The 22,425-nt window shown below is 52.8% G+C and overlaps 8 protein-coding genes across 8 annotated transcripts in view; 5 read left to right on the top strand and 3 right to left on the bottom strand.

Moving 5' to 3' along the window:
- Nucleotides 1-1,428, bottom strand: part of DSM5745_09255 (alpha-L-arabinofuranosidase A) — a gene marked incomplete at both ends in the record, with an annotated part of 2,547 nt that extends 1,119 nt beyond the window's left edge. Inside the window, 6 exons of the mRNA XM_026751271.1 lie at nucleotides 43-161; nucleotides 221-297; nucleotides 339-422; nucleotides 527-1,051; nucleotides 1,131-1,265; nucleotides 1,337-1,428. Of these exons, the coding sequence (XP_026600357.1) occupies nucleotides 43-161; nucleotides 221-297; nucleotides 339-422; nucleotides 527-1,051; nucleotides 1,131-1,265; nucleotides 1,337-1,428 (1,032 nt within the window). The remainder of the gene's footprint in view (nucleotides 1-42; nucleotides 162-220; nucleotides 298-338; nucleotides 423-526; nucleotides 1,052-1,130; nucleotides 1,266-1,336) is intronic.
- A 3,158-nt stretch (nucleotides 1,429-4,586) lies between these two features.
- DSM5745_09256 (ankyrin repeat domain-containing protein) lies at nucleotides 4,587-6,071 on the top strand (the record flags this gene model as incomplete). Its single annotated transcript, XM_026751272.1, has 1 exon — nucleotides 4,587-6,071. One exon carries the CDS (start codon nucleotides 4,587-4,589, stop codon nucleotides 6,069-6,071), a length of 1,485 nt encoding a protein of 494 aa, XP_026600358.1.
- Nucleotides 6,072-7,485: 1,414 nt separating this feature from the next.
- On the top strand, nucleotides 7,486-7,770 carry DSM5745_09257 (uncharacterized protein; the record flags this gene model as incomplete). The annotated part of the gene is made up of 2 exons (XM_026751273.1): nucleotides 7,486-7,623; nucleotides 7,708-7,770. 2 exons carry the CDS (start codon nucleotides 7,486-7,488, stop codon nucleotides 7,768-7,770), a joined length of 201 nt encoding a protein of 66 aa, XP_026600359.1.
- A 977-nt stretch (nucleotides 7,771-8,747) lies between these two features.
- On the bottom strand, nucleotides 8,748-9,214 carry DSM5745_09258 (uncharacterized protein; the record flags this gene model as incomplete). Its single annotated transcript, XM_026751274.1, has 4 exons — nucleotides 8,748-8,755; nucleotides 8,811-8,869; nucleotides 8,938-9,137; nucleotides 9,206-9,214. The coding sequence occupies 4 exons, from the start codon at nucleotides 9,212-9,214 to the stop codon at nucleotides 8,748-8,750; spliced, it is 276 nt and encodes a 91-aa protein (XP_026600360.1).
- Nucleotides 9,215-11,635: 2,421 nt separating this feature from the next.
- DSM5745_09259 (pectate lyase) lies at nucleotides 11,636-12,565 on the top strand (the record flags this gene model as incomplete). Its single annotated transcript, XM_026751275.1, has 3 exons — nucleotides 11,636-12,118; nucleotides 12,183-12,452; nucleotides 12,500-12,565. 3 exons carry the CDS (start codon nucleotides 11,636-11,638, stop codon nucleotides 12,563-12,565), a joined length of 819 nt encoding a protein of 272 aa, XP_026600361.1.
- A 277-nt stretch (nucleotides 12,566-12,842) lies between these two features.
- On the top strand, nucleotides 12,843-14,849 carry DSM5745_09260 (DUF3176 domain-containing protein; the record flags this gene model as incomplete). Its single annotated transcript, XM_026751276.1, has 1 exon — nucleotides 12,843-14,849. One exon carries the CDS (start codon nucleotides 12,843-12,845, stop codon nucleotides 14,847-14,849), a length of 2,007 nt encoding a protein of 668 aa, XP_026600362.1.
- Nucleotides 14,850-15,137: 288 nt separating this feature from the next.
- Nucleotides 15,138-19,492, bottom strand: DSM5745_09261 (uncharacterized protein; the record flags this gene model as incomplete). The annotated part of the gene is made up of 18 exons (XM_026751277.1): nucleotides 15,138-15,712; nucleotides 15,775-16,008; nucleotides 16,067-16,126; nucleotides 16,179-16,222; nucleotides 16,286-16,710; nucleotides 16,762-16,779; nucleotides 16,828-17,047; nucleotides 17,093-17,155; nucleotides 17,209-17,276; nucleotides 17,326-17,684; nucleotides 17,744-17,809; nucleotides 17,861-18,189; nucleotides 18,236-18,268; nucleotides 18,320-18,385; nucleotides 18,444-18,573; nucleotides 18,623-18,885; nucleotides 18,949-19,146; nucleotides 19,200-19,492. The coding sequence occupies 18 exons, from the start codon at nucleotides 19,490-19,492 to the stop codon at nucleotides 15,138-15,140; spliced, it is 3,444 nt and encodes a 1,147-aa protein (XP_026600363.1).
- Nucleotides 19,493-20,029: 537 nt separating this feature from the next.
- DSM5745_09262 (uncharacterized protein) lies at nucleotides 20,030-22,115 on the top strand (the record flags this gene model as incomplete). Its single annotated transcript, XM_026751278.1, has 5 exons — nucleotides 20,030-20,468; nucleotides 20,576-20,686; nucleotides 20,734-20,896; nucleotides 20,944-21,048; nucleotides 21,107-22,115. 5 exons carry the CDS (start codon nucleotides 20,030-20,032, stop codon nucleotides 22,113-22,115), a joined length of 1,827 nt encoding a protein of 608 aa, XP_026600364.1.
- Between the last annotated feature and the right edge of the window lie 310 nt (nucleotides 22,116-22,425).

Consider the following 22,425-nt stretch of genomic DNA (forward strand, 5'->3'; position numbering starts at 1 on the left):
GAGGATGTCGGTGAGGTAGGGTTGCATGTCCTCGCCGGACACGATGCCCCCGTACGACTTGCCGTCCCAGATGCTCAGCACCGGGACCATGTGCATGTCTTCGCACCACCAGAGGTACTCGTCTAGTCCGAGGGCGTCGGTGTTGGGGTAGTGCCAGTCGCCTGGGCGGTTTAGCTCTGCCTTTACCTAGGTATGGTAGGGTTGAAGTGAGGGCACGTACTCGGGCGTCCTGGACGATCGACGACCGCGCCAATCGTCTCGTTCCATTTCCACCGCGTGTCGATGTTCAGCCCCTCGCTGGCCAGTTAGCCATGGTCTACACTCCCAGAGAGACATACATGTTGTTCCCACCCGGGAAACGCAGGAACTTGGGCCTGAGCGCCGCAATCGGCTGGGCGATGTCGTCGCGCAGCCCGTTGATCCTGCACGGGTTAGCCCTAGGTATTGCAAGAGCATCATCATCTAAATGTAGACGAGAGAGCACCTATTCTTATACGTCGGCGGAAACAGCTGCACCAGCCCAAACCGCAGCGGACGCCCGCGTGCCGTCGCCGCATCAACCAGCACCTGCCACTCATTCTCCGCGACATCACTGGCCCTCGCGTCGAACGTAGTCTCATACTTGGTCCATTTCCCGCCGCTGCTGCGTACCGTGAGATGCCGACTCGCGTAGACGTTCCCGTTGTTCGTGCCCGCCAGCCGCAGCGCCACCGTCCCCGCGTACTCGCCCATCATGTAGAAGCTCGTCCAGTACGTCTGGTTCCGCACGGTGATCCCGTTGTAGCCCGTGTTCGCGAACCCCACGAGCCCCTTTGCGTCGGCGCGCACGGAGACGGACAACGAGGACTTGATGGCTGTGCTGACGGGGTCGCTGGACTGTGTTATCTCGACGCTGCCGATCCCCTTGTACCCTGTTAGGCCTGGGTTGTCGCCTTGGAAGCCGTTGTTTATGAGCAGGTTGCCGTGCAGCCCGCCGTCGCCTGTGAGCGTTGTCATCGCAGGAACCATAGGAGGAGGGGGAGGGTGGTAACGAACCTGAATGGTCCATTTCCTATACCCCGTCAGTTAGCGCTACCAGTATAATAGACAGGAGAGAGGTACCTCAAACATAATCCCGTGCAGCAGCGGACTGGACTGGTTCCCTCCCCCGCGCAGGACGGTCAGGTTGATTGGCGGTGGCGGGGGAGGACTCGGCGGGCGACCAGGCTGGGACTGTTTCGAGCTCCCGAGCCAGGCGAGGCTGGGGAAGCTGGCGAGCAGGCGTGCTGCGAGGTCGATCTTCATTGTCGCGTCTTGTCTTGCAGGTGCTGTCGGCGGTCGAGCAACGGCATCTCACTCTCCAAGTTGGATCGGTCTGGCCGAGCTAGCGAGTAAGCCTGACATCATGGGAAGTTGTCGGACGCCGGCAAAGGCCGTGAGGGCTGGCATTGGAAGGGTAGCCTGATGTCGAGTGGCTGGCTGGAAGTGGATTCCGCCTGGCAAGGTTGAGTTTGGGTTAGGGCTTGCCACCCCGCTGGACCGGCACATGCGGTGTCTACCATCCATATTGACTTGGGAACGTCAAGAAGAGGCGGCGATAAACTGGGCGGATAAAACAGAGATGACCCCGTTTAGCCAAGGAAGGCCAAGATACTATAGGGTAGCAGTCATTGATGGATACAGGCAACTTCGTCTTGAGCATTCCAAGGTTAGGGTGCCGGTTACATGGCTATTGAGCCTGCTCATACCAACGCAACGGACGGGCCACGTCAGTATACTTGACTAGAGGACATTGTACTACCGTCAGGGCGCAGTGCCAGTTCCCCTTTGTCCGCTGAGCCTCCATCTCAATAAGATGAATAGCGCAGATCGGCCGGAATGCTACACAGAGTGAGATCGGGCGCTCAGATTGAATCTCGATCTTGAGGAATGCCACCGAGCAGACCCTCATACACCGCTGGCCGGGTTATAAGTACGCCAGACTGGTCTTCAGAGAACAGTTCATCTTCCTCCCCATCTTCTAAATACCTACTGACCGTCAATGCAACACACCACCGCAATGCACGTCTCTGCCCTCCTCACGATCACCCTTGCGGCCCTCGCGACCGTGGCGACTGCAGTTCCCACTGCCATTGACACTGCTGTCGATGCCCGTGCTGGCATCAACACCGACCCCCATCCCCTTGAGTAGTAGTAGTAGTAGTAGTGATATTTAACGCCCCGGGGATTACTAGGCGTACGCCTAATATTCCAGACCTTTTTTAGGGTATAAGGGCGTGCCACTGCTAGGTAAGTAACCTATTTAAATAAGTTTATATATATATATAAAAAGGCTTTTTATTTTAAAGGGTAATTTTTACTAAAGCTTATAAGCTAGGTGCCTATTTTTTACTTATTATTTTAATATATAACTATTAGCAGGTATTATTTATTACATGCTTAAAAGTTTAATTATAATAGTTTATAAGGTCCAGCCTTTATATAAAAAAAAGCACACTAGATAAACTAGTTATATTAAAAAAAGGTGTTTAAAAAAAAATATAGTATAAAAAAAAATTATTTAATATTAGGCTAAATAATCCTAGCGTAGGAACTACTAGGGCGCGGGAAACCCTAGTATAAGTAAATAAACTTATAAAAGTTTATAATTTTAAGTAAAAATATAAAGCCCTTGGGCTTTAATTCGCGGAGGTAGTTTAAAATTTTAGTTTTAATTATTAATAATATTATAAGGCGTTAGGGCTATTATAAAAAATACTACTTAAAGTAATAATAAAAAACTAGGTATTTAAGGCTCTTATTTCTCCCGCAGGAATAAATAAGCTTAATATTTTTATACTAAAAGTATTTATAGTATTACTTAAAGTTTTTATGCAAGAACCTAAGTGCTAGCTAGTAATATAAAACTAGTTATTTTAGCACTAGTTTTAGCCATGCTTTAACCTAGTAGGGTTCTAGCTTTATAGTAAGTTATTATTTATACTAGGTGGATAGTTTTATAAAGGCACCTTTTTACTACTTAGCCTAGGCCGCGCGGCGTATTTATTTACACAGGCTGCGTACTCCGCTCGCGGTGGGTTAAGCCTTTGGGGAGTCTGCATCCGGGGGTCACGCCTCCGCCATCCTCTTGAGAAACGCGTCAAATGCAGGAAAACATGCCATAGGTAGAGGACTTCCTGCCCATGGGGATTGGTATGCACGAAGGTACATGAGTATATGGACTCGCTAACGCTGTCTAGTACGCAACCAAGGTGACTGGCAAGGTGAGCGTTAATCACGGTCTGGGCGTGCTGGATGCTAACCACTGATCTCTGGTAGTGCTGGTCTTGCTGCGAGCGGGACTGGTAGGCGTGTATGGCACGAGAATTGCCATGACGGGCTGGTTGAGCTGGGATTTAGCCAGGCCGTGTATGCGGGATGGGATGTTTGATGCAGTGCTTGCTACGGTTGTGGTTTCTGGTTTATTCAGCCTGTCGAGACAGGGTCCAGACTACAGATCAATGGGTTCAATATATCAATCACACTTTGCATCCTCGTGTTTTGGGGTTTAGAGTGTATCAGATATGTAGGCAGCTCGTGTTGCATTGGACTTGCATAGGCTTAATCCGGCTACACCCACCTAGACGAGATGATGGCATGATTTACAATAAGGTGTCGAAGAAGCAGTTCGCGACTTGTATAGTACCCGGTGTCAAGGAGTTGATCCATGTACAGGACACCACCCACACGTAGCCTTAGAAGAATCGACCTGTAAGCAAATGCAAACATTGAAGCCGATCTGCCCCATATCCAGAGTACCCTGAGCATACTGAAGGGACTGCAAACCTTGTAAGCCATGGAGTACTGGGTGTCGACTGTCTTGGGCTGGCGGTGGATCAAAGTGCAGTTGGAGAGGATGGCGGGCTTGATTGAATCCTGGCAAAAGAGGATTCCCCAAGGTGGTACACTGTGTTAATTTCCCATTTAAGATCGAGTCCTCTGCTGGCGTAGTCTGGGCACTGAATTAGGGCTGTCATTGCGAAGCCGGACCACTTGTACACGGCCGGCCATGGCTACAGCTCACCCTCAGAAGCCTCGTGAGCTCTACCACTGTTCTCTGCTCTAGCCTTGATGAACGCAAAGCACTCTGCCTACACCTGTAGTTGTTACGCCCCCCGGTACCCTACGAAGCTGAGGCATTCGCATCCAGTGCCAGTCGCTCCTGCCCTTCCACCACAAAGACCAGGACTATCACATGCGTGGTTTGAGGGGAATCCTTTATCTCTATAAATTACGACAATATAACAATGCCACTTCACTCTGCGCCTTCTCTGCGCCTTCTCGGCGCATAAAGCCAACAGCGCGTGTTCTGTCCTGACATGGCATATCGTTGGGCATCTCTTTCACCGCAGAATAAAGAGAACAAAAGACATTGTCTCATTGTCACTTGGAGCCAGTGACTGTGACAATGAATACCAGTGAGATCTTCAAAGGACATGTCACTGGGAAAGTATTGGCCCCAGACAAAGACATTGCAATATAAATAACACGTCCTCTCCTCCCAAGTGTGTCGAATCATCCCATATCGCAGAATCACTCGTCCCAGATACGAGCAGTACGATTCCAAGATGCCTTCTTTCCGACTTTTCAACCTCCCCAACGAGCTGATCGTTGCGATCCTCAAGGCAAGCGAGAAGCCCGATCTCGCAGCGTTCATCCGAACCTCTCACCTTTCTTGGGATATCGGCCACCCCATTCTGTACGCCCTGACCCTTGAGGAGAAGAAACAGGTTTTCCTCTGGGCTGCACGACACAACCAACCTGGTCTGGTGCAGTATATCATCAACGATCTTGTCCCCGTTCTTAAGAAAGACGCCGAGTACAGACGCAATGCCTTTCGACTGGCCTCTACCAGCGGGTGCATTCAGATCGTGGGCATTGCTCTTGACCATGGGGCCGACCCTGACCTAGCGAAGGCCATTGGGGCAGACCAGCTTGAAGTCGTCCAGCTCCTCCTATCCCGCGGAGCCAGGGTTGTGAATGGGCGCAACCCCCTACACTTTGCAGCATCATACGGTGCGAAAAAGGTAGTGGAGTACCTGCTATCCCCCAACATCGCAGGCGTGTTTGATGTGGACAGCCATGACGACCAATACAATACGCCGCTGCTGAAGGCGGCCCGCTATGGCCACACGGATGTTATCAAGGTGCTCCTTGCACACAAGGCCGGCCCCAACTTTATCAATGAAGTTGACGAAACCGCGCTGCTGGCCGCGTCGAAAGGGGGCCACGGCGCTGCCGTTAAAGCACTGCTTGACGGAGGAGCCAACGTCAACGGCGTGCCTGTGATTTCGGTTCTCGTTGATCTCTCTGAACAGGCTGATACAAACCCGCTTCTGGCTACATTCTACGAGCTACTTGAGAAAAAGGCCTTCGGCACGCTTGACGTGCGCCCGGACATGGAAACGCAGTTGCCAGCCGGCTACCGTGCGACCATCCGCGCCCTCCTGGACCGCGGAGCGGACATCACCAAAGTCAACTACTTCACAGGCCTATCCGCACTTGACTACGCGACTATCCTTGGTGACCCCGAGGTCCTCCGCTGGATCCTGGCCCATCCCCCGGCCAAATGCCACCTGAACCGCGAGGGCAAGCACGGCCTTGCGCCGCTGAGCTACGCCACGACAAACGGCGCGGTGTGTAAGCTCCTGCTGGACGCCGGCGCCTCTGTTGCCGTCGACAAGAATCTCGCGCTGATCCTGGCTGCCAAATACCGGGGCAAAGGTGCCGCGGAGGTGCTGATCGCACGGCGTCCACAGCACATCGACTGTACCAACTCCATTGGCCAGACTGCCCTGGCGATGGCTGCTATGGAGGGCAACAAGGAGATCGCGCAAATGCTTATCAAGGCCGGTGCTGACCTGAATAAGCCAGATTGCATTGGCCAGACGCCGCTTGGGCATGCCGTTGCCAATGAGTATGACGATGAAGTCGCTTCGTTGCTGCGCCAGGCTGGCGCTCGTCCGGGTAAGCCCTCTGGCGAGTATCCTGAAGATCGTCTTCACCTCTGGGAGGATATCGTGGAGGCGATGAGGCAGTTAGATGAACCGTAAGTTGGCGACGTACCCTGGTACTGCCGCGTCCGCTCGTTACAAGATCCAGTTTTGCTAAGGCTTGTATACGTCAATCGTATGCACAGCCTTTGCTAGGTGAGATCTCATGTTTGTTTCTGTTTTTATATCCCATGCGTACCAATAATAACTGTTTTTGCTTTTGATTAAGAGAATACCATTGTAGAGGACAGGTAAATGCCATAAGAGGTAAAGTCATGTGCATTCTTGTTGAAGCACCCATATACAGTCTAAAGGGTCTACACTAGACCACGTGGCTCTTCAGAAGTGCCACCGGGTCTTTAACTTCTCCATACCTGCTCGCTGGACTCGCTGGAGGGATGGCTGGGGAGGCAGTATGCTCTCCATTTCCAAAGCTTGGTCGGGACATCATTTATTGATATAGTTCCCTTGCAGTGAGCACAGACCTTGCTGGACACGGTTCAAGGATGGTACCGTAGTTGAAAAGGCGCCCCATCGCACCGCAGTTAACGTCAACTTGTCTTCATAACAAGCGGCTGTGGCGGGCACTGCGGAATAGAAAGAGTTGAAACCGCACCATGGCCCTGAGCCAGAGACTCAGAAGTCAAGACAAACAACAACAACAACGTAGCAAATAGATAGCTTGGTATCATCAACCAGAACATCTTTCATATACCCCAGCGGTGTCGATATCCGGTTGATTGAGCATGGGTTGGCGGCTACTTAGGTAGGTACCTCAACTCAGCCTGAGCTTGACAGGCACAGGCGGATAGCGTACTGCGGCTTGAAGACGGGCGTGTAGAGCTTGTAGCGTGCAACTTGGAAGGTCGCGAGACATGTCGCTGCTCTCTGCCCTATGAAAGTAATTGCATAGCAGGACGGTACTCATCAGTATCCACTGTCTCCAGATATTGTCTACCCAGCAGATTCGCTTAGGACTTTGAGTTTCTGGAGTGACGCTGGAAGTGTCCATGGACTATCCATATCTCTGGCATTGAATTAGAGAGTAGGCAGTAGGCATGGCATGGCATGGGACACTTCCGGGCTGAATGGCATGGCAAATGATCTGAGCATCATCGGCATTTCTACATGTGTAGTTGAATCAGAACCAGAGCCATGCATTTATTCACTCTGGAATCAGAATTAAACAGGTGTCTGTTTGGATGCAGGTCTATTCACTGCTTGTGTTCTTTGCAATACTGCAGTGCATTCACTCCACTGCTGCACTCACCCAACATCTACAACAAACACTCTGGAGACACTCCAGGTCTTCTGCGTATCCAACATAAATACTCCCTCAAATCCCCTCCAAAGTCATTCTCATCCTCCTCCCCATCCTCCTCAATCATCGTCCTCAACCAAGTCCAATAACCCTCCTCCACTCATACAAATCACCTAAAATACCACTTCAGCTACTACAACCAACACAAGCAAAATGCGCTTCACCACTATCCTCATTATGGCCCTGACCATGACCCTCGCAACTGCTGCCCCCGCGCCCCTCAAGGCTAAAGAGACCTGCACCCTCGAGTCTGCCTCCGATGCCTCGCTCCTCGACTGCCTTGTTGGCTGGGTATGTGCTACTATCTTCTTCTCCAGTCCTGCCTTACCTCTTTGTGTTGTGTTTAAACTAGCTAACATGTCCTCATGGCTATAGGAGCCCGTCCTCCGCAACGATGTGCGTTTTACCTTTCCGTTTACCTTCACCGACTTCATGTGATGACACTGTCGTTATTGTTACTCTTCGCTTTCTGGGATCCGTACTCATCCAGATGATCTAGGGCTTTTACCACTGCTGCACCGCTCTCTAAGGGCTAGACAATCAACAATCCATGACCGGACCTCAGAGCGGCATTCCAAATCAACGGCATGTGTTTTCGGTTGCGGAGGAATCTATGCTACCTACCCTACCTATGCTCGCCTGCCGGTCCGTCGATTGTATAGAATGGAGGGATTTACCACGATTCAGCACAGATAGCGAAGGGAGAGAAGAGAAGACAGCGAGAAAGATAGGAGGCATCATGCAGCTGAATTGTCATAGCAAGTGAAATTGAATGAAGCTATCTAGTTTTTTCTTTACTCTTTTCCAATGTAGTCGGCATTAGCATTAGCAGTGGCATGTAAGCTTTACTGCTATGCACTTCACCTTCAGTGCCCGGATTCCCAGATTGTGGTAAATGTTAAGGCTTTCAGGTACCCTCATCTGTATTCAAGATTAGGAGATGACTGGACCTTTGAATGCAGCTGGTGTCTGTTCTATGCTACTGACATGTGAAATCTGTTGAATTCATGCGATTTCTCTCAAGAGCAAAGCTACCATCATGCACACATGCTATACAATTAGCACAATGGCACCTTCTTAAAAAGCCTTCAAGCTCGAAGCCCTGTATTGGCATATTTATCTTTATTAATTAATCCTTAAAACAGATCACAGCAATTCACCTCCTGAAAACTATCAACATATACTCGTCACTTAGTGTTATACACACTCGTTGGAAATAAAACCCTCGAAGATTGACAGTCCGCTTGGCTATCATGGTTGTAAAATAATGTATTTTACGATATAGACCATTATGAGAGGGTACATCCAAGTTCGAAATCAAACGATAATACTGAGGAACTAGCTACCGTAGGTATTTGGCGATGTGCCAATCTTCAAGAATTTCGTTTCCAAGGACTAACCCTACTCAAGTACCCCTAAAACCCTAGAAAATCGAATCCGTTAGGTTATCACTTGCACAAATAAAAGAAGAAACCCACTCATCCTCCCGGAGAAGAACATGGCTCTCGCCTTCAACCTCAAGACGAGTTCCGCTGTACTAGACGATATTAGTCTAGATTCCAATCAGTTTCATCATGCAACAGGACAAGATATGCCTTCCCAAACAGGATCCTGTCACCATTCTTCACCATAGAAGGCGCATGGGCCCCGTCGCCTAAGGTCCTGCCCCGCCCAACTGCCAGGACCTCGCCTGTAATCGGTCTTTCTTGCGCGGCAGAGTTGGAGGACGAGAGTCCGCCGTTGGGGGCCTCCTTCTCGGCTAGCACTTTGGCAACGATTCTGTCTTGTAAGGGGGTGTACTTTTGCTATGGGTAGTGTTAGTTAACTTGTATAGGGGACGGATCTTGGGCTGGTCTAGAGGTGAGTGGCTTACCGGAGACATCTTTGCTTCACAGAATATCAGGGCGATATATGGTTATATTAATTTCGAATAATGAGACTGCCAGGACCGGGATTGTTGTGTTGCTTTATAGGGAGAGGTAGCCTGGATACTGTATGACGCAATGAGTGTTGCAAAACTGCGTCATGGAGAGTCATGGACGACTCCTTGATCTCAAGCTTCACTGAGCTGTCGGCGATGAGCTAAAGTTGGTAAGAACTGTTTCAGAAAGAGCTGGATTACCGGAAGAGGCTGCGATGCTTTCTTTTTTAGATCTTACCTACCAATCAATAAAATATACATGTCTCCCAGAAAACACTCACAGCCGTCAGCACGCTATACAGAGCATCTGCACGTGGAAGATCTTTTATCGGCGGAAGACACAACATAAAGACCTCTTGACAACCTCGAGCCCTAGCCGGAGCACCCACAGCAATACTAAGATCCAGCATATCCCCGTCCCTCTTAACCACAGGCCCGCCCAATAGTACACACCGACTTCAAAGCGTGGCAGAGGGGAATTAGCATACTCGAACTTCCATTCGCCAGGACAAGTCCCGAACCCTAATATTGTATGTGTACCATAGTCTACGAAGAGCGGTGCATGTGCTTCGATGTAGATTCCTTTTCCGGCGTGGTTGAAGAGGTTCAAAGTTTTGCAAGACGGCTTCTAGGGTTGATAACAAATACATGCGGATGCACAGCATGAGAGAAGAAGGTAGGTAGGTAGGTAGGTGCATGGGAACGAATGGCAGGTCCGGTTCCGCTGGCCACGCTCCCATGGTATGGGCTTCAGCTGGCTGTGGATCGCACCTACCATTTACTGTAGCATGAAGGGAACCCAGCGCGTTGAACCGAGATCGGAAGTCTGGCTGATCTCATTTCTTCTGTACTCCGTACACTCTTTAAACAGCCCAGCATGGACTGACATTGGATGTATTCTCTACTCCGTACACCCAACGAAGATCGTGCGATGCCGTCTTGCTTCGCGCGGCGCATCATCTTAACGGCTACCGGTGCAACGCGAAGACCAGCTTTCGGTGAAATTGAAATAACGCCAGCGGAGTAGAAGCCTAGATCAATGAATCCATGTGCCACCGCGTGGTATGATGTTTGGGTATTAACCGTGGACGACAGTACTCCAGATACCTACGTAGGCATGCCCTGATTGCGGCAAGCGTAAGAGATACGAGAGCCTTGAATAGCTCGTGCTGGTCTGGGCCTGTTACATGACTCGGGACAGGCCTGGGTCTGTCTGGGCCCGTGAGCCGATCTGTTACAGACTGATGGGGTCTGCGGAGTTTGATATTCTGATCGGCGAGTCGGGTCGGCTGCACTTCGGGGCTTCTATACTTTCTCAAGGGCCGGGGGTGATATGATGGACTTCTAGTTGACCCTGGTCATGTTCGCCTCCTATTCTAAGCGCCCCATATCCTGGGTTTGTGCCTGGTCTCGAATAAAGCACAGCGCTAACTTTGATTGCAAGAGTTAGGGCTTGTGCCGCACGGTGACGTTGCGGGTGACGAATACTGTGATAGTGATAAGCCTGGCCTAGTGTGAGTTAACGGTGGGCTGATAACAGAGATAGAAATGTCATTGGATGCTTTGTGTTTGGGTTAATATACTCCAGACAGGACCCTGCTGCACAGCCCCAGAAGGCCCACAGCGGGTTATGCTCATGCTCATGCTCAGGGTCTTTGCGCATGGCTTTACGAAGTATGCTCGTATTCATGCACATGCTTCGAGACTAGACGCAGGACGTTCGAATATATGCAGTGTTATGCCAGAACTATTAATGAGATATGAGGACAGGTTCCCCGGCGCCTACCTGGGTAGGGTCAAAGTAGGTCTCCTAGGGCGCTAACCGTATACCTACACAATGGAAACTTGTAAGCAATTCGCTCTACACCGAGTAGACTTCCTCAGGAGCGGCTTGCCATCCCATGCGGTAGCATCAGACAACGCCGGACCCCCGCGGCATCCGCACCGAGTGACTCCAGGCCCGGCTGGCCATCTGTCTGAGACTCTCAGACCAGATAGCAAGCTGATCATGGGCGCTAACTGACGTTGCCAAGGGACTCTCACGTTTGACACTGAGTCATTGAACCGCATGGACTCTTCCAAGCTTTCCCTGCCAAGCGGATCAACAGGGGAGCGTGTGCCAGTTTGACAGTCCGCTGCCATGCCACGAATCACCGGGCAGCGCTCCAGTCCTGCTGATCCGTTTCAGCGGGATTAACTGCATTGAAACGCCAAGTTACTTCTACTATCCATAGTGGAAAAGGGTTATAAGAAGTGTCTGAACCCGAAGTATCGCTCCCCAGCATCAAACTCATCCATTCACTCAACTCGTTGATCTGGTATCAACCTTCCTTCCTTCCTTCTCAACAACATTCATTCCATCCCCTTCTTGCAAACATCAAAATGCTCTTCACCAAAGCCCTAACCCTCACCGTGACCCTGGGTCTAGGCCTAACAACCAGCGCGCAGGCCGCGGCCGCGCACGCCCCCCGCAGCCACGGCACCAACAGCCGCAACTTCAACCGGCTCGACAAGCGCTTCAGCTTCCCGATGCCGGCGTCGCAGGGCAGCGAGACGTTCACGGAGACGTACACGGTCGCCGGCAACGAGACGTACGACGGCGGGATGAAGACGTTTGGGCGCGGCGTGGAGTGCTCCGGGCAGAGCGAGGGCGGGGACTCGGACGCCGTCTTTATGGTCAAGGATGGGGGCACCCTGAAGAATGCGATTATCGGCAAGGACCAGACCGAGGGCGTGCATTGTGAGGGCTCTTGCACGATTGAGAATGTTTGGTGGGAGGCTGTTTGTGAGGATGCTCTTAGTCTCAAGACCGGGGATGGACCGTTTACTGTTATTGGGGGAGGTGCGCAGAATGCCGATGACAAGGTACGTCCAGGTCCCATCTACCTAGGTATTGACCAGGATGGATATGGAGTACTGACGGCACCAGGTCATCCAGCACAACGGCGGCGGCACGGTCAGCATCAGCGGCTTCACGGCGTACAACTTCGGCAAGCTGTACCGGTCGTGCGGCAACTGCGACGAGATGTACGAGCGCCATGTGACGCTCGAGTCGGTGACTGCCGTGTCGGGCTCTGCGTCGCTGGTCGGCATCAACAGCAACTACGGCGACACGGCCACCATCAAGAGCGACACCTGCGTGACGGACGTCGACGCCGTCTGCACCGAGTACCAGGGCACGGACAACAATGACGAGGAGGTATGGCTTTCGATCCTTGGACAAGGAGGCAGTGCTAATCATTGCAGCCCCAGGAGATCAGCTCCGGTCCTAGCGATGCGTGTCAGTACAGCGACCCGCTGCCTTCGTGCTAGATCCGTATTTCTGGTTGTTCGCCGGATGTAGTCAAGTCTGGATGGTGAGCTGGTGGAGGTGTTGGTTTGAGAGGGCGCCCGGGGCTGTGCTCGTTAGACAGGCCTGACAATGAAGATGAAGATGATGCCTTTGATGCTCGAGTCGATCCTCTATCAGTACTACCTGGGTGTAGAGTAGACACAAAGAAGTAGGAATGGAAATAGCATCAGGACGTCGTACAGCTTCTTCTTTCACCTTAACCAAGGTCACCTTCAACCAGGATAAGTACACCTCACGATGCCTCATCCGCTCCCCAAGCCACTTCCCTCCAAAATGCCGCCCAAACCATCCCGCTGGACTTCTCTATCCCTCGACACCTGGCTCTGGGAGATCCTGGCCCTGATCTTCAGCACCTCTGCCTTCACTGCCATCTTCGTCCTCCTCGCCGTCCACGACCAGAAGCCCTCGCCCGCCTTACCCTCCGGCATAACCCTCAACACCATCATCTCGATCCTATCCACCAGCTCCAAGTCCTCTCTGATCTTCGCCATCAGCTCCGCAATCGGCCAGCTCAAATGGATCGCCTTCCGACGCAGCAGGAAGCCGCTCTCCGATCTGCAGCTCGCAGACGACGCCGGCCGCGGCCCCCTCGGCTCCTTCTGGCTCATCCTCCGGCACAAGGGAAAAGACCTACTCTGCCTCGGCGCCGCAGTCACAATGCTCTGCCTGGCATTCGACCCCTTCATGCAGCAGATCCTCTCCTACCCCATCCGGCTAACCCCGAACAAGAACGAACCCCACATGCAAGCCAGCTTCAAGAGAGCCCGGTACCCGCTCTTCGACGCCGGCCCAAACCGCTCCATCAAATCGGTCATCCACGCGGGGATCTGGACGGACTCCTTCGCCCTCGACCCGCTCTGCCCCTCGGGGAACTGCACCTTCGCCCCCTTCGTCTCGATGGGCTGGTGCAGCGCCTGCTCGGACGTCACCGCCTCCGCGAGCTTCACCTGCGACGCCTCGTCCAACGGCACGTCCGGACGCACCAAGGACAAAAATAACGCAACGGATATCCCCTGCGCCGTATCCCTGTCCTCCCCGCTCAGCAGTTCCTCGTTCACCGAGCTGAAGAAGCACGTGGAGGCGGATCCGCGGATTCTAGGCGCGCTGTCGGTCCCGGTCGACTACGTGTGGTCTGTCGAGAGCGTCAACCTAGAGAAGAACGTGACGCTGAGCGGGGTGCGGAATCCGCTCGCGGTGTTTTGGCGCGCGCGCGTCGACGTCCCGCTGAATGGGAGCATGTGGTTTGAGGCGCACATCCACAGCGCCGTTCCGGCGCTGCGGACTGGGGGGATCAAGTTGCGGGATGTCACGCAGTGTGTGCTTGCCCCGTGTGCCAGGGAGTATACTGTCTCCGTCACGCGTGGGATTCCGGCGATCCGTACCTCGGAGCCACGGTATGGGGACTTGCTCTTTGACAGCTCGAGGATGGGGAATGGGGGGTTCTGCTGGAGGGCTCCGGACACTGGGAGTGGGAGTGGGAGTTCGCGGCCGTCAGCATCCCAGGCCGTCAATGTCTCGGCCGTTGAATTCACCCCGCTCTATAACACCAGCATGGTGGGCACACGGGTCAATGCCGCCGAGGGCATCATCTGCCCGGAGGAGGTCCTCGGCAGCTCCAGCTTCACGAACGGCAGCGACGCAGCCCCTAATCCCCAAAGCGCCATCGTCACCCACGACGTCCTCCCCAGACCGCTCTGGAAGATCCTGCGATCCACCGAGTCATGGAGCTTCGTGAAGCCCGCAAACGCTACGGCCGGGCAGTGGCGGCTCAGCGAGACGACTCTGTACGACAACGACGTGCTTTCGCGGATCCAGGACGTCGGGTTCGAGACGGTGGTGGGCAATGTCGCGGCGAGTCTGACGAGGACGGGCATGGAGCTTAGTAGCGAGACGGTCGCCGGCGATGTGAGCGTCAGTGTGGCCTATGTGCGTGTCACCTGGGCGTTTATTGCCCTGCCGATGCTGCTGCTGCTGGCTGGGGTGGTCTTTGTGCTGGCGACGGTGTATGTGAGCGGGACGGTTGACGTCGGGCTGTGGAAGGCCAGTGTGCTGCCGGCGTTTTGGGTTGGGATTGAGGGGGGGATGCTTCATGATCAAAGTGGCTCGGTTGGGGGCGGTGCTGACGGGCATAAGGGGTTGTCTGGATATCAGGTAATGAGTTGGATGGACGGCAAGGCCAGGGAGACGGTGGTGAGTTTAGGGGTTGTGGACAGGGAGGGAGGGAGCAGGCTGCGCTTGCAGTAGCTGGCAAGGAGACGGCCATATACTTGCCAGCACCTACTTCCAGCAGTCACCATGGTTACCTAGTACATTATTGGGTAGCCAGGTCACCAGCACTATCGGTTGGAAGTGTTATAGCAGACTAGGGCAACGCTTCTGTTATTTCTCCTTCTCGCTACTGTTGTATCCGGATGCTATAGCCTCTTCTTCCTTCCAATACTACCTCGATCTCTCCATTGCTTCCTCCCTCTCTTACTTATTTCGCATCCATAGGCACTTCCATACCATTACCATAAAAGTATACCATGCCTATTATCCCGCGGTCGGTCTAGCAACAACACTCACCATCGGCGGCGCAGCACCTGCCACAGGCTCCGGCGTCATTAACGGCCCCAGTTCCAGTGCCCTTTCACTCTCCGAGTCCGTCACCACTGCGACCACTGCACCTGCACCTGCCCCTTCGTCCTCATTTCCAGAGCTCGACTTCGACTCAATCGGCCGCCCGGCGAGGATAGCGGAGACCGCCTCGTCCCTCTCACGCTTCATCTCCCTGTACATATTCTCTATCTCGGCGATCTCCTCGCTACAGGACTCATCCGCGCAGCGACGCATGGACGGATCCGCGGCGATTTCCTCGTCTGTAGCGAGACGCGTCGTGTTTGTGTCGCTGTCCTCGACGAGAACGACGCCGTGCGCGTCGTCGAAAATGAGATTGTTGGGGTCGTAGCTGTGGCTGTGGCTGTGTCCGTGCCCGTGTTGATGCCCGTGGCCGCCCTGCTCGAACCACCGGCGAACGGGATACGTCTTTCCCGATGTCACGGCGTAGTCCGGGGTGTTTCCGTATGAGTACGGTTGAAGGTTCCGGTGGTCGATCGTGTAGTAGGCATCTGGATGTAGAACAAAGTAAGCATGCATTCTCGGATATGGGTATGGGTGGAAATGGACACACCGTTTATGTAAAGGGCAAACCCCGGCTCTACAGCCGGTGAGAGTGTGCTTGGGATACACGGATTCGTAGACAGGAGGTCCTTGTCTGTTCCACCGACTGGAAGATTGATATAATCCATGACAAGGGCATTGGTTGTAATCGTTGATACGTCCTGGACGGTGTATGTCATGACGAGCCCGTCAAAGTAAGAGCCCAACAGCGTCTGGCTGTAGCTGGAGCGCAGGGGCCAGTCGCCTACAGTAGCGAGGTTACGGTGATTAGCTTGATGGTAGTAATGGACGAGGAGACATACAAATTAATTCAAAATTCCACTTGGACTCTCGAGCGTTGGGAACAGCTCGATTCTGGCCGGCTGGATAGAGTCAGTACAATCCTCACCTGTCAGAAGAGGACAGAGAACAGACATGGAAGGAATCGAATCCAGTATGGGGTACGGCCTCTCCAGACACTATTTAGAAGAAGGACGTTAGTAGGAAAGAGCCAAAACTGAGCAGTCAGCATGAGGACGCACGCGTATGGCGGCCACTCGTCTCGATCACAGGTCAAGTCCCCAATAGTACCCCCCCGATAGGGCACCGGATACCGCTTCTCAGTATACTGATACCAAGCTGGGTCATGCTGCTCGTTCCAGCGGCGCGGTGCGGCTGCGCGGTAGTACTCGTACTCATCGTAATGCATGGCCCGGTTCACACAGAGTGGATATGCCAGGTAGGGGTTGCGACTGGCGACAGACCGGTAGTGCGCGCAGGGCTGCGGATACTTGGCGCCGTCGCAGATCTTCTGGATAGGCTTGTAGTCCTCAATCGTTACGGCCGGGCGGACGGTCATGGTGACCACGTAGACGGGCTGTGCGGCGATCTCTTTGCCGACGTTTGCCCCGGGGGCATCTGGGTCGAAGAGGTAATACGCGTAGACCGGGGTGTAGCCGAAATCGCGCTGTGGCGAGTCAGTATAAGAAGGAAATGAACAGGTGCATCTGTCAATTACCGGCGGGTCGGGATAGTCCTGCCTCAGTCAGCGATGAAGCGATGAAATGCACGGACAGGTACTGACATAGTAGTCTCCATTGCATGGGTACAGGCCTCCACTGCTGTTCTGCCGTTTCGCCCTCCTTTTCTGCCCCCTGGTTCTGGCGAGATCCCCCCTGGCACGTTTTGCGAGGGCACGAGAGCTACCTGTTGAGCCCGTAACAAACCTTTTGGCATTGGCGTTGTTGTTGGATAACCCGCCAGAGAGAAGCATGTCGAGGGCTGTGGCTTGACAGACATCACCCCTAACCGGTCAGTATCTGGAAATACTGGATGTAAGGGCTATTTACCCAGTCTCGAACCCTTCACAGCACATTGGAACATACGACCCATGGGCACACCCCGATTTGTCACTGGAAAGGTCAGAAGGATAGGTATATATGCAATCGACGCCTCGATGGCTTACCCAGCGATATGTGTAGTCTGCGTAAGAAGGTACGTGCCCTCCGGACAGGACTGGTCACATATCTTGCCCTGATCGTAAATGAGCGGTCTTGCCACAGAGGGGGGTCTGCAGACTCACTCCCTTCGAGTTCCGATACCAATGGCAATTCTTCAGCAGAACCCCATTCCTGACGCATAGCACCCGATTCTTCGACCCATGACACCCTTCCACCTCCTTGCTTAGATCAAAATCAAACACCTTACCATGCCCGACTATCCCCGTTGCCTGAAACCCGTGCGGGCAGTGCCGGTCTTTGTCCGTCAAGCAAGGCGTCCAAAAAGCATGTGCAACCGCCGACTGCTGCTCATTATCAGTCTGCAACTTCTTGGCGCTGAAGAAGCCTGCTACGAGACTCGATGTGACAGACCCTGCCCCAGAGCCGACGAGCTGGCTTGCTGAGGTGGAGTTTCGCGAGTCCATGTCGATTGCCCAGACCACTGCACTGTTGGTCAGTGGCAGTAATGATTGTGGGAACACCAGACAGTGCAGTACTCACTTGTCCCAGCAAGGCATTTGCTATTGGCGTACTGCTTCTTGAGCTTGAATGTGTCATAGTCATCATCTGCTGCCATTCAGCACAGTCCTGTCCAGACGGTCGGTAGGTAGCACGTACAACTAACCCACTGGTCCTCATCCCACGTCATATACTTGACAGCCGCCTTCTCATCCATGACGGGCTCAAGATCCTTGGCTGCAATGATGCGCTGGATCTCAAGATTCGACAGTATGCCCGCAGTATCTGTGCACTCCCCGGGGTCGGCGCCGCCTGAGAAGGCACAACCAGGCTTGGTGCAGGACTTGTCCTTGAGCGTAAACGAGCGACCGTAGAATCCGAGCCCCAACACTACCTTTTGTGGACTGATCCCATTTCTCCAGAGGAGGTTCAATGACTCGTCGATTTCAGTCAGATTTGTATGAGGGTTGACGACTTTGGAGGTGTAGCTGCAGGGGGTTAGTTGCAAAGCTCTGGGGAGGCGAGAGCACCCACGGGTTGTTCCCATCCCACGTTCCATGTATGTCGCTGTTATAGGCAATTAGTTGATGCGAAACGACGTTAGGGGACGAAGCGCACTAGGTCATCATGTTGAACCAGTCGACGTACGGCTCCAGCGACACGATATCGAACCCCTTCATGTACCTATGACGCAGCATCAGCGAATCCTCGGTTTAGCATGCATACAATCAGACGAACTCACCAATATGAACTTGGTAATGTCGCAGTAACACCGAGACCGGCATCAAAGAATGCATCCGATAGCTCTTGCATGAAAGTCACGAAGTTCTGGAAGTCTTCTTCACGACTTCCGCGGTCGGTGGCTGCAGGGTCTATTGCATGTCAGCGGGGGCATCGACACCTGAGGTAGACTATGCGTACATTCCCAATCCATATCAATCCCATCAAAGGCGTATGTCTTGCAGAATACCAGGGCAGAGCTGATGAACGCCAGTCGACGTTCGGCGGTAGCCACCATGTCGGAAAACACCTCGCCGCCGGCATCCCACCCTCCTACGGCGATGTATGTCTTCAGTTTCGTGTTTTGCATTTTGAGAGCAGTAAACTTGGGATATAGGACGGAGTCATAGACGTTCATTTGGCCGATGGTGTAACTGTTTGGGTCGACAAGGGCGAAAGCGTAGCTGCAGGCGCGCAGTTAGCAGTATCCATGTTCAAATACACTACAGTAGTAGGGTGAGACGTACTTCAGATGCGTCCACATACTCGCCTCAATCTCCTCTGGGCCGAGAGGGTCGCATTTACGCTCATATGCCCAGGATTCGTAGTATCCGATCGTCATTTTGTCTGCGGAGCCTGACGATGAGGAGCACGAGGGGACCTGCACGGTATCGCAGCCACTCTGGCAGTCATCGTTGCAGAACTCCGAGGTTGTTCCGCAGTATCTGATAGGAGGTTAGATTAGGTCTCCTCGGAACTCTTCAAGGCTTTACCCGACTGAATACCGTCAGTAAATGTCCATTCGCGGTCTGAGCAAGGTAGGCGCGACCTACATCCGCTACAACAAACATTCAGCGGGCACTCCTTCCCAGCAGGAGAGGCATATGGTCCACACTCGGCCGTCGCATTGCACGAGCTGACGCAGTTGCCATCACTGCAGTAGTCAGGGCCAAACCCGCAGTAGCCGCCTGTGCCGCAGCAGCCCTGCTCGCAGCCTTCTGTGGCACAGTCCTGACCACAGACCAGGGCAAAGAAAAAGAAAGCCAACAAAAGCAACAAGCTCGTCTTCATCACGGCACGGTATGATTGACGACCATGTTCAAAGAGGCGCTAATTGGCAAAGGGGCTTCTTATAAGCATTGTCTTGTCTCCTCGTGTCAGGCTTCACCTCATAGCTATTCCGCAAACACTGCCTTGCCTGACATCCGGGATACGATTGGTTTCGGAGAAACCACCGGTCACTGAAGCGCCTGGAGGAATAACTCGGAATTGCGGAGATTGCTGTTTCATTCCACCGACTGGCCCTGATTGGACTCTCCGCTATCCTCGACCGCGGGTGGTTGATTGGGGTTACAGCGTGGTGCCTGGAACCTGCATTAGCCTCGCCGCTACGTGGGAGAAGGATCAAGACCCAGGATAGAGCTCATTTCCGGGCTTGAAATGGTGGCCTGCTACTCTCTTACCAACAAGGTCACCGGAACAATCGGCAAGATGTTCGAAAGACAAGAAGGGGACAAGCTCAAGCCCTCCTTTGCCTGCCCTCCCATCAGGCCTGACAGATTCTCACACGCTCTCGACCTTACGAGCAAGACAATCAATCAATACAGGATGTCAATCTCTTTATGCCTCCTGGGCTTGTTCCCAGCGGCCTTCGGTGCAACGATGCTGATGAATGGCCTCCAATCCCGCGTTTTTCCCAGCAGCATGCCGACGTCCTGCATGGCAGCCTTCAACGCAAGCCTAGACTGCGACTCGTCCGTTCAATATCTATACAAGCAGCACGGTTGGGTAGAGGGCGGTTGGCAGGAATCGAACCTGACCCGCCTCTGCACGGACAGTTGCAGATCGTCTCTCCAAAGTCTCCGCACCCAGGTGGACGCGGCGTGCGCGAGCTGGTCAACAACAGCAGACGGACTCGCAGTCAGCGCCTCCGGCATGGTTGATTTCTATCTCTACAAGTATAACGTCACATGTCTTACCGATGGGTCGTCGTTCTGTCTGTTGGAGCAGGATGACTGGACGCTGCAGGCTCTGGAGGCGAAGGGCAGTGTGACATGGCCAGCTCATACTAACAAGGCGTACCCGGATTGGAGCTGCAAGTAGACCTTAACGTGCTCGATTGGCTTGAGTATATTTACTGATAATCCGCTGCAGATGACCCTGAATACGGGACTAATGCTGTTGACGAGAACGGCACAGTCATTCTACCCTACCAAGACCCGCCCCCGGCAAATGTCGAATACTCGGTGAATCTTGGATATGCTTGTGAGAGGGGGCACAGCACAGACTTTGATAAGAGCTAATCACTGCAGCCCTCGACTACTGGTACAACCGCACCGAGCCCTTGACTGACCGCGGCTGGACAAACACCTCGATCCTTGAATACGACGAGTACCCGCTCGAGATCCAGTGTTCGACGTGCTTTCTTGAGCGGTTCAAACTGGGCTTTAGTAGCCAGTTCGGCGAGGGATATGAGTATGTTCCTATCGAGCACCGCTGATCGATATACTAACGAACGGCAGCGATGTGACCGAACAGGTCTGGCACAACATGCAGCAGAACTGCAAGCTGGACGAGGAGCTCTATGTACATCCTAACCTCAATGAGACAGGCCCTTGGGATGCCGAGTAGGCATTCACCTTATATTACCTTCAGATACTATGAATCCTGACTTGACTGCTTCAGCCGCCCAGAAATCATTTGGACAGTCGAGGCGCCCTGCGACCGAACAACCACCCTGTCGATTGCCCCCGGCGAGATGGTAACATGCCAGGATCTGGGTCTAGCAGAGAGCGTCCCATCCAGCTCAATTCCGTCCCTGAACTACGATGCTAAGTGCGACATACCCCTGTCAAACGGAACGTACTGTCTCCCCGAGCCCTGTGACATTGCGGTGATCGCGAACGATACGTCGGCACCAATTCTACTGCAGAGCGAGACATACCAGAACATCACAATGGTGCAGTTTGTCTCCTGGAACCCGGATGTCGATCTGAAGAATCTATTCATGGGTGATACCATTTGTGTTGGGCGAGTAGAACCTGTATCGGCCCTGCTATCGGTTCAAACTGTTAACATGAGCAGCCCCCCAGGAGGCATCTACACCCCTTCCAGCACCACCGTGGGCGCCGCATACCCAACCTCCTTTACGACAACAGCAAGCCCATCCGCGCCAACAGCAACGGACACAATCGCGAACTGCGGGCTGTACTACACCGTCCAACAAGGCGATATCTGCGACGACGTGACGCTGCGCTTCTCGTTAACCCTGGCACAGCTCATTGCGATGAACCCATCAATTGACGAAGAGTGCTCGAATCTGCTTTATGGTGAGCACTGCACCGTGGCAACCGAAGGACTTGCTTACATGAGTTGTGGGACAGGATTTGATTACTGCGTTGCACCTGTCCACGGGCCAGTTACGTCTACAGCGATCCCTACGACAACCACCAGTGACGGCGGAGGCACGACAACATCAACCACAGTCACAGCACCGACCGAGACACGAACCGGAACAACAGAGACATGCTACGAGTGGTATATCGCCGTCGCAGGCGATTCGTGCTGGTTGATCTACACCAAATACGGCATCACATTTGCGCAGTTCCGCCAGTGGAACGCGGTCATTGACGACGAGTGCAGCAACCTCTGGCCAGACTACGCATACTGTGTCTCGGGGCCCAAGTACAGATAAATCAGAGTAGAAATCTATGAGGCCCTTCGAATACCGTACAAGGGAAGCTATTAATTAAACTAATATTAAAGAATTAAATAAGGAGCAAGATAATATTTAAAAGCTAAAGCTAACTAGGGTTTATATAAATAATTTAAGCTTTAAAAAATAATAAAAATTTTCAATACTTTTATTAATACTTTATAATATTTTAAAAATTAAAAATATTATTATTATACAGGCAAGTAATTAACTAATAAATATTATAATATTTTAATTAAAATTACTTAAGGTATTTAAGTACTATTAAAGTACTATTAAAATATTATTA

This window comes from Aspergillus mulundensis (genome assembly GCF_003369625.1).
Source record: "Aspergillus mulundensis strain DSM 5745 chromosome Unknown scaffold_11, whole genome shotgun sequence".
Lineage (NCBI taxonomy): Eukaryota > Fungi > Ascomycota > Eurotiomycetes > Eurotiales > Aspergillaceae > Aspergillus > Aspergillus mulundensis.